General features: G+C 43.0%; 1 protein-coding gene across 1 annotated transcript; it reads left to right on the top strand.

Annotated features, from left to right (window-relative positions):
* The first annotated feature begins 4,935 nt into the window (after nucleotides 1-4,935).
* Nucleotides 4,936-6,965, top strand: lyrm2 (LYR motif containing 2). The gene is made up of 3 exons (XM_037685284.1): nucleotides 4,936-5,135; nucleotides 5,210-5,350; nucleotides 6,661-6,965. The coding sequence occupies exons 1-3, from the start codon at nucleotides 5,091-5,093 to the stop codon at nucleotides 6,739-6,741; spliced, it is 267 nt and encodes an 88-aa protein (XP_037541212.1). The 5' UTR covers nucleotides 4,936-5,090; the 3' UTR covers nucleotides 6,742-6,965.
* The last annotated feature ends 8,073 nt before the right edge of the window (nucleotides 6,966-15,038 follow it).

Here is a 15,038-nt window from a genome sequence, read left to right as displayed (position 1 = left end):
TGTCTACAGTATGTCCACAACTTGTCTACAGTATGTCCACAACCTGTCTACAGTATGTCCACAACCTGTCTACTGTATGTCCACAACGTGTCTACAGTATGTCCACAGTATACATTTTGCTTTACAGGCTGATTCAGACAACTGTCTGGTCAACAGTCAGTCTAAACCTGGTGTAGCAGGGTCTACAGCCGGTCTACAGCCGGTCTAGAGCCGGTCCACAGCCGGGACCACAGTCCCAACCTGTCCACGGCATTGTCTACAACCTGGTCTAAAGTTTGTTCAGCGCGTGTGTACAGTATCTTGTGTGAGGACATGGAAAACATCTCCTTCCTTTGATGTCACAGCCACAACACGCCATGGAGCTTCATGCAGTACTGGATCTGACAGAGAGGACTACACCTCCATCGTGTGGTGAGAACAACACCCTGCAGGACAGCTGACTGGAAACCTGACCATCCAGGATGGACTCTCTCCATGTGATTGTTAGTTTAGGTTCTGTCAGAACTTTTCTGACTCAGACCAAACATGCACCTGACCACAGACTGACAGATACATGAACAATGTACAGGGAGTATAAAAATATTTACACTTCAGATATACTGCTGCTTAAATGATTAAAGTGATTTACAAGAACAATAACACATTGTCCTCATTTATTCACAGAGGTTACTGTGAAATACTGATGAGCAGAAGAAGCATCATGATGCACTCGAGTGTTTTTAGTCAGTTTTGTCGTTTCTTCAGGTTCTGTCTGCTCAACAGCTCCTCCTGATAATCTAAAGGTTTCCTACGCTACAAAAATATGAGTTGACAGTTACTATTCTTACAATAACACAATGTTTAACTCGTTTGTACCATACCATGTTATTTATAGAGCACTTAAACAGCTACAAGGCCAACCAAAGTGCTGTACAGACAGAACAACAGACAACACACAAAGCAATATACAAAATGAAGTACATAAAAAATATAGACATAAAAACGATGCAGATAATAAATATGATGACAAATTGTTTATTGTTGCTGTCTGAGATATTGAAATAACACAATGTTGCTTTTTTTAAAATCTTTTAATATTTTATAAAGAAGTTATGTAAAAATGGACATGAACAGAAATACCAGAAAACACACACACACACACACACACACATATATATATATATATATATATATATATATAAACACACACACACAGCTTGAGGATTCTGTGCAGTATCTTAGCTGTTCCTCAAATTCTGTATTTCTTCCGTCAGCCCATGGCATTTCTTCCCGTGCTCCTTCTTCCTGATGCTCCAGTCACTTGAGATTGCTACATCTTTCTCCACTGCCTTCTTATTTTGCTTCTCAACCTCCACAATGTCCAGATAGTTCAGCCAGAGATTAAAAGCATGTTGGGATTTTTTTTCCCTCCAAAACCCATGTTATCACTTTCACCACTTATTGTCTGTCCAAACAGGTCTCACTTGTAAATGTGTCTCTGAGGTTCAATGGGATTTATCTGTTTAAATAAAGGTTGAATGAACGAACGAACGAAAAAGTTAAAAGTTAGCCATCACCTGTTTGTTAGTCTGGATCTGGAAGTGCCACAGTATCTTAGACATTCTCCTCCCTTGATTAGGAGATTGGAGAGTTGCTTCAGACTCGAGGACAGGAGGTTGGCGTGACCACAGGCAGGAAACGACGCTGTGCTTGGCTGGATCTGGATCTCATCAAATATGCCCCCATGGCTTCAGTTTAATTCAGTAGCACCAAATCACAACAAAGTTGTCTCAGGGCACTTTACAGGAACATTCACATCCATCCATCCATCCATCCATCCATTATCTTTACCCGCTTGTTCCATTTTGGGTCATGGGGGTCGCTGGTGCCCATGTCCAGCAATCACTGTGCGAGGGGTGGGGTACACCCTGCACGGGTCTCCAGTCCATCACAGGGCCACATAGAGACAAAAAAACATTCACTCTCTCACTCACACCTAGGGACAATTTAGAGTTACCAGTCAGCCTAACATGCATGTTTTTGGTCTGTGGGAGGAAACCGGAGTACCCGGAGAAAACCCACGCATGCACGGAGAGAACATGCAAACTCCACACAGACAGGCCCCTGGACCAGGGTTTGAACCAAGGACCTGCTCGCTGAGAGGCAGCAGCTCTACCAGTTGCACCACCGTGCTGCCCATTCACATACATAGAAAAGCCAATTAGTAAAGTTCTCTATCTAATGAAGCAGCAAAGTTGAATCTTCACTTCGTCACAGTTTCCCATCCTGAGCAAGCACAAAGGCAACAGTGGAAAGGAAAAACTCCAGCAGAACCAGCTCAGGATGAGCAGACATCTGCTTCGACTGGCTGGTTTGAGAGGACAGGAAGGAAAGACAAACAAACACAGAATGGGTTCACTGCCTAAGTTTACTTTATCTGGTTCTTATTAATATTCGTGTACATGCATCTTTTGCCATTTGTTTTCTCTTTGGGCAAGTATTTTTATTAAAAAATCTGAAAGAGATCAAGTTTTCAAAAATGAAGTTTTTTTTACTATTTAGACAGAAAGATCTAGTAAAACAATAATCGATTAGAATGGTCATCAATGATTAGAGTAATTATGTTTTAAGAAGACAGTTAATATAAACTAAACAAATTTTATTTTCACCAACAATATTGATGTATTTGTGTGTTGCAACATGCTGCAGCCTGTTGCAGCCTGATTCAGCGTGTTGCAGCTTGTTGCAGCCTGATTCAGCGTGTTGCAGCTTGTTGCAGCTTGTTGAAGCCTTTTGCAGCCTGTTGCAGCCTGATGCAGCTTGTTGCAGCCTGTTGCAGCCTGTTGCAGCTTGTTGCAGCCTGTTGCAGCCTGATGCAGCGTGTTCCAGCGTGTTGCAGCACGTTGCAAATGGACTGTACTTATATAGCGCCTTTCTATCTTATTTCAAGATACTCAAAGCGCTTTACACTACAATCTGTGTCCTCATTTACCCATTCATAACTCACTCTACTAGATCTCTACAAAGCTTAGCGTGTTGCAGTGTGTTACAGTGTGTTATGTGCTGCAGCGTGTTACAGCGTGTTGTAGTATGTTGCAGTGTGTTACAGCATGTTGTGTGTTGCAGCGTGTTACAGCAAAGACAAAATCAGTTATTTTCACAAGAAAAACCACCTGACAATAGTGAACTCAGGTTATATGGAAAAGTAATTGAAAGAGAAAAACAATTTAAGTTTCTGGGCATATGGTTTGATGAGAGACTAACATGGACAGTGCACATTCAAAAAGTTATTGATAAATGTAAAAGGATTCTAAATATCATGAGGTGTTTGACAGGGAAAGACTGGGGAGCAGACAGGAAAGCACAAAGGACCATCTACACAGGATTAATCAGATCAATAATAGATTATGGGAGTATTGTTTATAGTTCAGCTTCAGAAACAAATTTAGAAAAGCTAAACAGTATTCAGTGTCGTGCATTAAGGATCATTACCGGGGCATTCAAAACAACACATACAGGATCAATATTAATAAAAATGGGCGAACCACCACTGAACATCAGAAGAGATCAATTAGCTTTAAATTTCTGGGCAAATCTGAACGGACACGAACAAAACAATCCAACACAAGAAATATTAAAACCATGCTGGGAAAAAGAAAAGAAACACAAAAAGCTTTGGCTGGACCATAAATCAAAAGTCAGCAGAAAGTCAAATAGATAATCTTAACGTCAGCCCAACAGTTCCACTTCCAAACATTCATCCATGGTTATTCACAGACACAACAGTTGATTTAAAAATATTAGAACAAAATAGAAATGGATTGAATTCAAATACAGTTAACGAACACATCAATAAATATTATGGATATGTAAAAATATATACAGATGCTTCAAAAAACACAGCAGGACAAATAGGGGCAGCATTTATTGTACCAGAGTTTGGAGTTAAAGTAGGGAAGAGATTAAACAACAAATTATTATATACACCGGAGAAATGGTCGCAATATTATTGGCAGTTCAGTGGATAGAAGACAATCAATCACTCAGATCAGTCATATGCTCAGATTCCAGTTCATCATTAATTAGTATAAAAAACAGTTGTTCAGAAAGCAGACCAGACATATTGATGGAAATACAGCAAACATTATTCAGAATTAAGATGATGGGGTTAACTATTGCATTTTTATGGATTCCAGCACACATAGGGATAAGAGGAAATGAAATAGCAGATAAAGTTGAAAAGAAGGCCACCAAAAACAACTCAGTGGAAATAGATTTAAAATTCAGTCGGGCAGAAATAAAAAGCATCACAAAGCAGAGAATGAGGGGAAAAGGGCAAAAGCAATGGGAAGAAGAAAGAAAAGATCGATGGTTTTACAAAATTCAATGAAAAGCTGGAGAAATGAGGAGAGCTGAAAGAAACAGAGGGGAGGAAACTGTCATCTCAAGACTCAGATTTGGACACACAGGGTTGAACTGGACATTATTCATGACAGGGAAGCAGAACACCAGTAAATGTGACCACTGTGGGGAAGATGAGAACATAGAACATGTGCTAATGATCTGCAAGAAATACAATCATGAAAGAAGACAAATAATTCATAGACTCACTGCAATAAACGTCAGAGTCGACCCTGTAGTGCTGCTACAAGGAAACTCAAGTTCTGCAACTACCAACATCTTGTTGAGATACCGGAAACGGACTCATTTATTTGAAAGAATATGAATGTTATTTATACATCCTTATGGATATTTTAGAAGGATGGATATTTGGATTTTATTTTATTATGGATATTTGTTGAAATCAGGTCTCTCTTGTAAATGAGTCCTCGAGGCTCAACGGGATTTACCTGTATAAATAAAGGTTGATTGATTGATATATTTTTTCAGCGTCATGCAGTTTACAATCTAAACCAGCAGGTGGCGGTAATGCTTCAAAAAACTTGAATGCCAACCTACAAAGAAAACCGAAGAAGAAATATCTCCAACAGTCGTGTTGTCATAAATGTACATTACAGCCTATAATTTCTTAATGAATGTATTCCGAAGCTTCTAGAAGGTCCTAGGTGGTTAGGTGTGCAGCAGACCGTCCACCTGCGGCTCCCTGAACCATGGCGGCCTCGAGGCTACCGCGCGCGGCGCTCTCTCTGAAACAGGTATAAACACCAGCGGGACGTTTCCTGTTTTTGTCCCCACACAGCTGTCAGCTCCAGATGTGCTTTTGTCTCAGTACCTGCAGCGGCAGAAGGTTCTGGGGCTCTACAGAAGCATGCTGAGGACCATCAGGCAGGTACCGGACGAGGCGGACAGGAAGTACCTGCGAGACTGGGCCCGAGACGAGTTTCAAAGAAACAAGAACGCGAACGATCAGGTGAACAAAGTTTACACGTTCAGTTTATTGACGCCAGGGAACAGCTGGGAGTAGTAAAATAAACTTCCCCAGGTTTTAACGTGCACATGTATTAATGCTGATGCTGTATTCTAGTATTATTGAGTCCGTGTTCTGCTTCTGCAGCGTAAATAGTTGATTGTTTATTTGTCATATGCAGGTTCACACAAGGTCAACAATGAAATGTTCAGCATGAGAAGAACTGATTTGGCTATCTAAAAAAAAAAAAGAAAGAAATACTAAAGCTTGCGAGTAAAGTACTAAATAAAGTACCAAAAGTAAAAAGAAATGTATTTACAAGGTCCCAAAGAAATATAGCAAACAACATGGTAGAATATAACGGTGCAAGTAGGATGAATAAGTACTTCACAGGTAGTAATATTAGCTTAAATGCACAATATATATTACACGTAACTAACACAAACTACACAGGTTGTGTGACAGGTTATTGCACAGGTTGAAGATGAACTATGGCAGATAAGATACATACATGATACAGCAATACAGTCAGTAATTCAGTATTATTATCAAGAGTTCAGTAATCTGACAGTTTGCAGGTAATAACTGTCTTTGAGTCTTTGTGTACGTGATGACAGACTCCTGTATCGTCTGCCTGAGGGTAGTAGATGGAAGAGTCCTTGTGCTGGGTGGGTGTGGTCCTTAATGATGCTGCGTGCTTTGCGCAGACATCAGCTGTGGTAGATGTCCTGGATGGTGTGGAGACTGCTACCAGTGATGTCCTCCGCTGTTTGCACCACCCTCTGTACAGCTTTCTGTCTCTGACTGGTGCAGTTCCAGTACCACCCACAGTTCCAGTACCACCCTGTGATGCAGCCGGTCAGCAGGCTCTCAATGGTGCACCTATAGAAGTTGGTGAAGATGCTGGTGTTTGTACAAAACTTCTTTAGTCTTCTTAGGAAGTAGTGTCTTTGTTGGGCTTACTGATTGGCAGTGGCGGCTTTTATTATCTGATGTTAAACAATAGAAGTATTATTAGGAATGACTCGTATGCATGTACTCGAGGCTAAATGTTAACTCACTCAGTGCTACAGTAAATCATTTGCCCAAAGATGTGAAGTAACGAGCATTTTGTGTGTCTGAAGTCTCCTGGAATTTTAGAATTTACTCAGGTGACATCAGGGAATTTGGTTTTCTGGAAATGTTTTGTTTTTCCTCAGAAGTTTCCAAGTTCTGTTGGAAGTTTGGGCAGAAGCTGTGTTGGATTCATTCAACATTCTGCAGAAATGTTCTAGCTGAACTTTATCAGCTCTTTTGTTCCCTCACTGTTTCAGGACGCCATCCGCATGATGATCACCCAGGCCAGCAAGCATCTGGAGGAGCTGCAGAAGTCTCTGGCACTGGCTCAGAGTTAGAAACAGCTGCGAGAGGACTGTTCCACACTGCAGACCATCAGGACTTCTGTTGAACTGCAAACACAGACAGTGATGGAGAGGCGTGCCGAGGTCTCTGATTGGATGAAAGCAGCCTGAATATTCATGCTGGGTCTGATATGGTACAGTTCTGCTCATAGTGACCCTGCAGGTCACACTATGACTGAATAAATAAATCAAACACATCCAGTGGTAATTATTTTTAATAAAGACGGTCTTCTGAACCATTTATATGAAGGCAAAACTCAAACAGTTAATCTCTCTCCATGCAACACACTCATCGTGGTTCTCCTTTAAATCTGCGCTGGTTTAGGAACTGATGAGACCAGGGTCAGAGCTCTGCAGGGGTTTCTGCCTGTTCACTCACTGAGCTCAGTTTATTCAAAGATCCAGAACAAGCTCAAGAAGCTGTTTTTGCTAAACCCCTTTAATAGCTCATACTCTGAAAGCTTTGCTTAAATGCACTTTCTCAGCAACTTGCCTCAAAAGTAAAATTTGGGTTGGTGTTAAATAAAATGTTCGAGTTGAAAGTCTACCAAGGGAAGTCCTATAAAGTAGAATAGTTGAACTCAGGGCGCTGTCCTAGTGGGGGAGGGTAAAGTCAGTCAGAGTCAGAGTCAGAGTTTCTTTATTGTCATTCGCACCTCATGTGGTACATGTGGTGGAGCGAAATTATGTACACAGGGTCCCAGTTACATCCAACAATAAAATGTATAAGAAAAACAGTAATAACATCTAAGATATGAACTAAGAAAAACATCAACTAAATATACACTAAGCACTCATAACATAAAACATTGAACATCACCACAAACATGAACATGAGTCTGTGAGCAGATGTGCACGCATGAACACATCAACATTGAAACAGATCAGCAGCAACATGAAACAGATCAGCAGCAACATGATATGGTTTTTCACAGTGATTATTCTAGTTAGAGATTCATGAGTCTAACAGCCTCAGGGTAGAAGCTGTTCCTCAGTCTAGTGGTTCTACACTTAATGCTCCTTAACCTCCTTCCTGAGGGGAGTGGGGCAAAAAGTGTGTGTGCTGGGTGGGTGGGGTCCTTCATGATGCAGGTGGCCCTCTTCCTGCATCTGGAGGTGTAGATGTCTGTGATGGTGGGGAGACTGATTCCAACAGATTTCTGTGCAGCCTTCACCACTCTCTGCAAAGCTTTTCTTTCTGCAGCTGTGCAGCCTCCATGCCACACATTGATGCTCGAGCACAGGATGCTCTCCACTGCACACCTGTAGAAGGAGGTGAGGACTGAGCTTCCCAGACCAGCTCGCCTCAGCCGTCTGAGGAAGTAGAGTCTCTGATGAGCTTTCTTGATCAGGCTGGTGGTGTTGTTGCTCCAGCTGAGGTTGTCATTCATGTGTACACCCAAGTACTTGTAGCTGGAGACCACTTCCACCGCAGATCCTCTTATGTTCAGGGGGGTGTAGATGTTTTTGTTCCTTCTGAAGTCCACAATCATCTCCTTTGTCTTCTTCACATTGATGTGAAGGTTATTCTCTCTGCACCAGCTCTCCAGGTGTTCCACCTCCTGCCTGTAGCTGGACTCATCATTGTTTGTGATGCATCCCACCACCGCTGTATCATCTGCAAACTTTACAATGTGACAGCCTGGATGGGTAGCTGCACAATCATATGTGAGCAGAGTAAACAGGAGGGGGCTCAACACACATCCCTGAGGAGAGCCAGTGCTGAGGGTTATGGTGGAGGAGGAGAGGTTGTGGATCCTCACTAACTGTGGTCTGTTTGTTAAAAAGTCTAGTACCCAGTTGCAGATGGAGGGGCTTAGTCCTAGTGTGGATAGTTTGTCCATCAGGGTTTGGGGGATCATGGTGTTGAAGGCGGATGTGAAGTCCACAAAGAGCATACAGACGTAAGAGTTTTTCTGCTCCAGGTGGTTGAGTGCAGTGTGGACCACAGAGGAGATTGCATCCTCTGTTGATCGGTTCTCACGGTATGCGTACTGATGAGGGTCCTCGTTGATGTTGATGGTTGTTTTGATGTGAGTCATGACCAGTTTTTCGAAGCATTTAGCGACTATCGGGGTGAGGGCCACTGGCCGATAGTCATTCAGACCAGTCACTGTAGAGCTTTTTGGGACTGGGATGATGGTGGCAGTCTTCAGGCAGGTGGGAACTGTCTCCAGGGTAAGTGAGGTGTTAAAGATGTCTGCCAGCACCTCACAGAGCTGATCAGCACATTCCTTCAACACTTTTCCGGGGATGTTGTCTGGGCCAGTTGCTTTGTGCGGATTAATCCTCCTGAAGGTACTCCTTACTTCTGCTGAGGTCACGCTGAGATGCTCTTCATCCGGTGGTGAGGTGAGTCTGGTGCTGGGTGGTCTGTTCGGGTCTTCAAAGCGTGCATAGAACTTGTTGAGGGCATCAGGCAGAGATGGGTCTTTGGGACATTGTTCACTCCTTCCTTTATAATCTGTTATGCACTTAATGCCCCTCCACATGCTCCGAGGGTCTTGTGAGATGAATTGACCCTCGATCCTCTTTGCATATGTGGCCTTGGCCCTCTTAATACCAGCAACCAGCTCTTTTCTTGTCCTACTCAGCTCCTCTGAGTTTCCAGACCTGAAGGCAGTGTTCCTGGCTTCCAGCAGGGTACGCACCTCTGCATTCAGCCAAGGTTTTCTGTTTGGGTAGCTTTTAACATATCTGATAGTGGAGACTGTGTCAGTACATGTACTAATGTAACCCAGTACTGAGGATGTGTATTGGTCAAGATCATGCGAACCTCCATTTTCAGCAGCTTCTCTGAAAACCTGCCAGTCTGTTCGATCAAAACAATCTCTCAGTATGGGGCCACTGTCCTGGATCCAACATTTAACTTTCTCTTGTACCGGTCTGGAGCGTCTCAGCGGGGGCATGTAAGCAGGAGCCAGGAAGATTGAGATGTGGTCTGACAGTCCTAGGTGGGGGCGGGGTTCGGCTTTGTATGCATTTTTTACGTTCGTGTAAACACGGTCCAGCGTGCGGTCTCCACGTGTCGGAATCGTCACATGCTGATTAAAGCTTGGGAGACAGTCCTTTAGATTCACGTGGTTAAAGTCTCCGGCTACAACGTAAAGAGCCTCGGGGTGTTTGTTCTGCAGCGAGCTGATGATATCATGTAGTTCCTGCAGTGATTCATTAGCATTAGCGTCCGGAGGAATGTAAACAACTGTGATAAAAGTCACTGTGAACTCTCGGGGTAGATAATGTGGCCGACATTTCACTGTTCACTAAAGACAGCGCTACAAGTGGTTTTTTTGGATTTGAGAGAAGGATTACACTGTGTGTGCAGCTGTCGGGGCTAATAAACTACTAGCATGATCTGATCTGTACACGTTGCTTCTTCTAGTCTTTTATAATTTACATGAAAGCCTTTTCTGTTATTAAAATCAGTAAAATAATTTTGATTGCAGATCGCTGTCCTGGGCTCAGCAGTGAGCACACATCTTTGTTTTAGGCCACCTAGAAATAAAACTAGTCATGGACTAAATAGAGCCCACCCTCTAGGGTTTTATGGGCAAATTAATCTTTTATGAAGCTTGTTTCATAAGTGGAAGCTTTTCAGCTTTGTCTTCTTTGGCGCCATCTGGTGGCCATAAGTCTAAAGAGCAGCTTGAAATGAACTGCTTCAGAGTTGACAGCTGTTTAATGTCCTGAGACCTTTCTGTCTCATGTCAGGCACAGTGTGATGCTTTGAACATTTATTTATAGGTGAAAGAATAAAGTTGTGGTTATTTGACGAATAAACTTGTTTAAAACGTGGCATGATGGTTGTGACTTCTTGACATTTGTAAACACAGATTTAAAAACATCCATTATCTTTATCCACTTCTTCCTTTTCGGGTCACTGGTGTCCATATTCAGCCATCTGAGAGGCAGCACAAAGAGAACATGCAAACTCCACAGATTTAAAATAAGTCATATCTAATTCACAACACCAGTCTGGAAAGACACTTGTGCTGCAGGTTTCCAGTCTCCATGACTTTATGTAATGAACCAGTTTACTGAGACCAGATTGTAGCTTACTGACTGTTTTGAGTTTTTTTTTTCTTCCTTGTGGTAAAAGTACTTACAAACTGGTAAACTAAACTTAAAAGGTTCCATGTCGCTCCCTGTTTTGTTTTTTTGCACAAATTACACCACAGATCATGCCGATCATTTACTTCCTCATAAACCTTTGAATCTGGTACCAAAGCAGTGACGTCACTTCTGCACTCTTGAAGCTTCAGGTGTCATTGATCACGTGACTTTAGCCAATCAAGCTCTGACACAGAGCTACAGAAACACTGGTGTTTTTTTATACAGGCTCCAGAGCTTCAGACTAAGACGTCAGACCGACATTACTAAGTTCAGATCTTTACCCACTTTTAAAATGGTTCAAGTCGAACCTCATGTACAAAAACTCAACAGATTCCATGAGTCATTGTATTAAACAAAAGCTAAATGAAAATCTGTGTGAAAACTGGTTCCAGTCAGATCCAGCAGCTGGTAGAACCTCCTTCAGCAGCAACACATCTCAGCAGTGGTTTTCTGTAGGTCTGTGATGGTTGTGGATGAATTATGGCCCACTCTTCTGTCCAGTGTTGATCAGTTCTTTGATGTTTAGACATTTGTTTCCTCTGAAGGTCTCACTACAGTGTTTATAACAAGTGCTGTGTGACGTCATACAGTGATGACATTAGTTCTCTTGAACCATCACACCTGAGATACACCCAGGTGGAGCAGTGGGCAGCTATGTAAGCACCCGGGGAGCAGTTAGGGATTAGGTGTTTTGCTCAGATTGAGATGTGGGAATAACTGGGGATCAAACCTGGGACTTTCGGGTCCCAGGTCTGCTGCCCAACCTCTGCCTCTACCCCATCTTGGCCCCCGGGTTAGGTCTGGTAGAGTCGTTGGACTTTGGCTGGACTGTTGCAGCACCTCGATTCTTTCCTTTCTGACCTGTTGTAGATCAGCTGTGTTTGACATCATGGTCCTTTTGATCCACTTTAGTCCAAACTTCAGCTGTTGGTGAGGTCACATTGGACTCCAGAATGGTCCACTCAGGGGCTGCAAGGAGCCCAAACCACCAGCCCTCCACCAACATGATGGAAAATGGGCATGAGATGATTGTGCTTATACGCTGGCTGGTTTTCTCTAATGTGCTGCTGTGCATTATGGGTAACCGTCTGTACGTTTTTCATGTCTCCAAGAGACATTGTTCCAGAAGTCATGTTCTTCATTCAGATGTGAGGTCGTGCTGCCATGTTGTTTCAGAGAAGCTGTTTCCCAAACTCTTTTAAACAAGTCATGCCTGTTCAGTCCGTTTCTCGTCCTGTCAAGACCTTTAACCTGCTGAACAAGGCCGAGTCTCAGATGAGGCTCGTTCCTCTGAGCATTGCACAGTCTGACCTTGGGGTGAATTTGCTGGAACGTCCGACAGCAGTCTTAAATGTTTTCCACTCGTGAATAATCTTTGTCTGTAAATCGATGGGAGTCCAAATAGTTTGGAAATGACCCTTGACCAGACTGATATGCAGCAACAGCTGCTTCTCTAAGGCCATTGCTGATGTTGTTTGATATAAGAATGATTATTTTGATGCTTTTATGTCAATTTGTACTTATTTTATACTCATTTTATATGCAGCTTATCTGTGCAACTCAGGCCTGTACTGCAGATGTGTTTTGGAGGAATGAAAATAAGCCTCCGGGAGTGCTCTTGCCGCAAGATCTGGCCCGTCTTGCGATTACAGTGACCCGGAGTTTGATGTAAACAGGTCTTTCATCCACCCACGACCTTGGGTTTGAAAGACATGTTTTTATTCAATTCAATTCAATTCAATTCAATTCAAAAATACTTTATTAATCCCAAAGGGAAATTATTTGTTGTTGTAACTCGTTATCCTCATTTCATTAAGAGATGTTAAAGATGCTGATGGCTGTAGGCAGGAAGGATCTCTTGTAAAGGTCCATCCCACAGTGGATCCTAAGAAACTGGCTGCAGATGCCGTCTGATCCATCCACCCAGACTCAGCTGGCCTTTCGGTTCTCCCGGGCTGTAGGACCACCTCCCAGACTCCACCTCCCAGAACTCCTCCCAGAGCGATGGCCACTCCTCCCAGCAGTCTACCGAGCTCCTCGTCATTGCGGATAGCCAACTGTAGGTGCTGAGGGACGATCCTGTCCTTCCACTGTCATGAGCCGTGTTTCCTGCTAGTTCCAGGATCTCAGTGATCAGGCACTCCAACACAGCTGGCAGGTAGATGAGAATGCGTCCACAGAACATCCTTTTCAACTCATTTGAGATTTGGGGCTGCATTTGAGATATTATTTGAGCTTTTCAGATGTTAATCAGCTGCTGTTGGTTGTAGAAAACTGCCTTGTTGCTATGGTTACGCATCATAACAAATGTCCAAAACTAAATAAGTTTCAGTAAAAATCCTTCCAGCTGCACAGCATCTGATACCAGAGGAAACAATCATCCAAAAAATGTGATTTACATCCAGAAAAGAGTAATTAAAGTTTCCAAAAGCAAAATCTCAGAATGAACGTAACAGAGCTGCTCCAACATGCAGCCACCTTGAGCGGCGCAATTCTAGAACTATGAGCCATTGCTCTGCTGTACAAACTGCCTTCATGATGGAAAACATGTTTTACTCTGCCTGCACGTCACCCAGTCAGAGGGGGAGTATAAAAAGCGTAACACCCAGAATAAGAGTTGAAGTCTGCTGTGAATTCTGGATCCGATGCCCAGCCTGAATTGATGTTACCTTTCTACTCGGACTGAAAACTGCTTCCTCGGTCTGGTGTCACGGTGAGGGGTTTCTACATCAATGCTTGATTTGTACTGAATGTACGTTGCTTTGCTGTATCTGTGGCGGTTTAATAAATGACACTTATTATTCTAGCAGAAAACAGCCTGCGAGTTTCTTTTGAGAGTTTTCATTCATTGCTCCGACCTTTCCCTGAACCTGTATCTATCTTGTTAAAGATAATTTCATAGAACATTGTTCCATTTTGGCATTGTATTAACACACACTGTCAAACTGAAAAACTCCTGTTTCACAGAGGAGGTCCCACTGATGAGGTTGAGGACACTGAACCTCCCGAGTCCTGCAGAAGCAACTGGAACCAGTTATTCCCTCCCAGTTTGAACACTTTCTGTTTATTTAAAGATGACTTGGTGGAATCTGTTGTGACTCTGTTCATTTGAAGATATATCTGAACCAGTTTATAAACTGGTGAAGACCAGATCTGTTCTGTGTGTTTCCTCTACTCTCTTACTGTAACCTTGAACACACCACACCCACTGTGAAACATGGTGGTAGCAGCATCATGCTGTGGAGATGCTTCAGTAGGAACAGAGAACCAGGTCAGAGCTGACGTGAACATGGAGCTAAATACAGGACAGTCCTGGAAGAAACCCTGTTAGAGGCTGCTGGAGACCAGTCTGAGGATCACCTTCCAGCAGGACAAAGACCTGAAACATCCAACCACATCTACAGTGGAGTGGGTCACATCAGAACATGTTCATGTTAGAACGGTCCAGTCTGAGTCTAGACGTAAATCCTGCTGAGAATCTGTGGAACAACCTGAAAACTGCTGATCATCAAACGCTCCATCCAGTCTGACTGAGCAGCTGCTGATCTGCAGACAACAAGTTTCAGGAGCTGGAAGAGACGAATCCCAAGACCCACAGCTAAAAGTTGTTCTACAAATTCATGTTCTCCTTCTACTTCATTCTTACTCAGCACTAGGGGTGGCTGTGGCTGAGTGGTTAGAGCAGTCGTTCTCCAATGCGAGAGTTGGGGGTTCGAATCCACCAGCAGTCACATGTCGAAGTGTCCCTGGGCAAGACACTGAACCCCTCATAGCCTCTGATGTGTGTCCCATCAGTGTATGAATGTGATCTAAAGCTCTGATTAGTCTCTTTAGAATGATTTGTTCAATTACCTTTGTAGAGATCTAGTAGAGTGCTGTATGAATGGGTTAATGAGGACACAGATTGTAGTGTAAAGCGCTTTGAATATCTTGAAATAAGATAGAAAGGCGCTATATAAGTACAGTCCATTTAGCACTTTGTGCTGTCAGTAAAATACTTTAAAGTTTGTGGATGTAATGTGGCAAAGCATGGAAGAGTTCAGGTGTGAAGACACTGAACATGCAGCACGTCTCCCTGCAGACAGCTTTAAAGCTGTGGTCCGAATGGTTGTGCACAGTTCTCCATACTCCAGCTGAGTTAACTCTTTAATGTACACAAACTGCTCCATTCTACACAC

Source organism: Nematolebias whitei, chromosome 12 (assembly GCF_014905685.2).
Source record: "Nematolebias whitei isolate Nwh7 chromosome 12, NemWhi1, whole genome shotgun sequence".
Taxonomy (NCBI): domain Eukaryota; kingdom Metazoa; phylum Chordata; class Actinopteri; order Cyprinodontiformes; family Rivulidae; genus Nematolebias; species Nematolebias whitei.
Note: the sequence above shows the minus strand (reverse complement) of the source record. Positions and strands in the feature narration are given on the sequence as shown.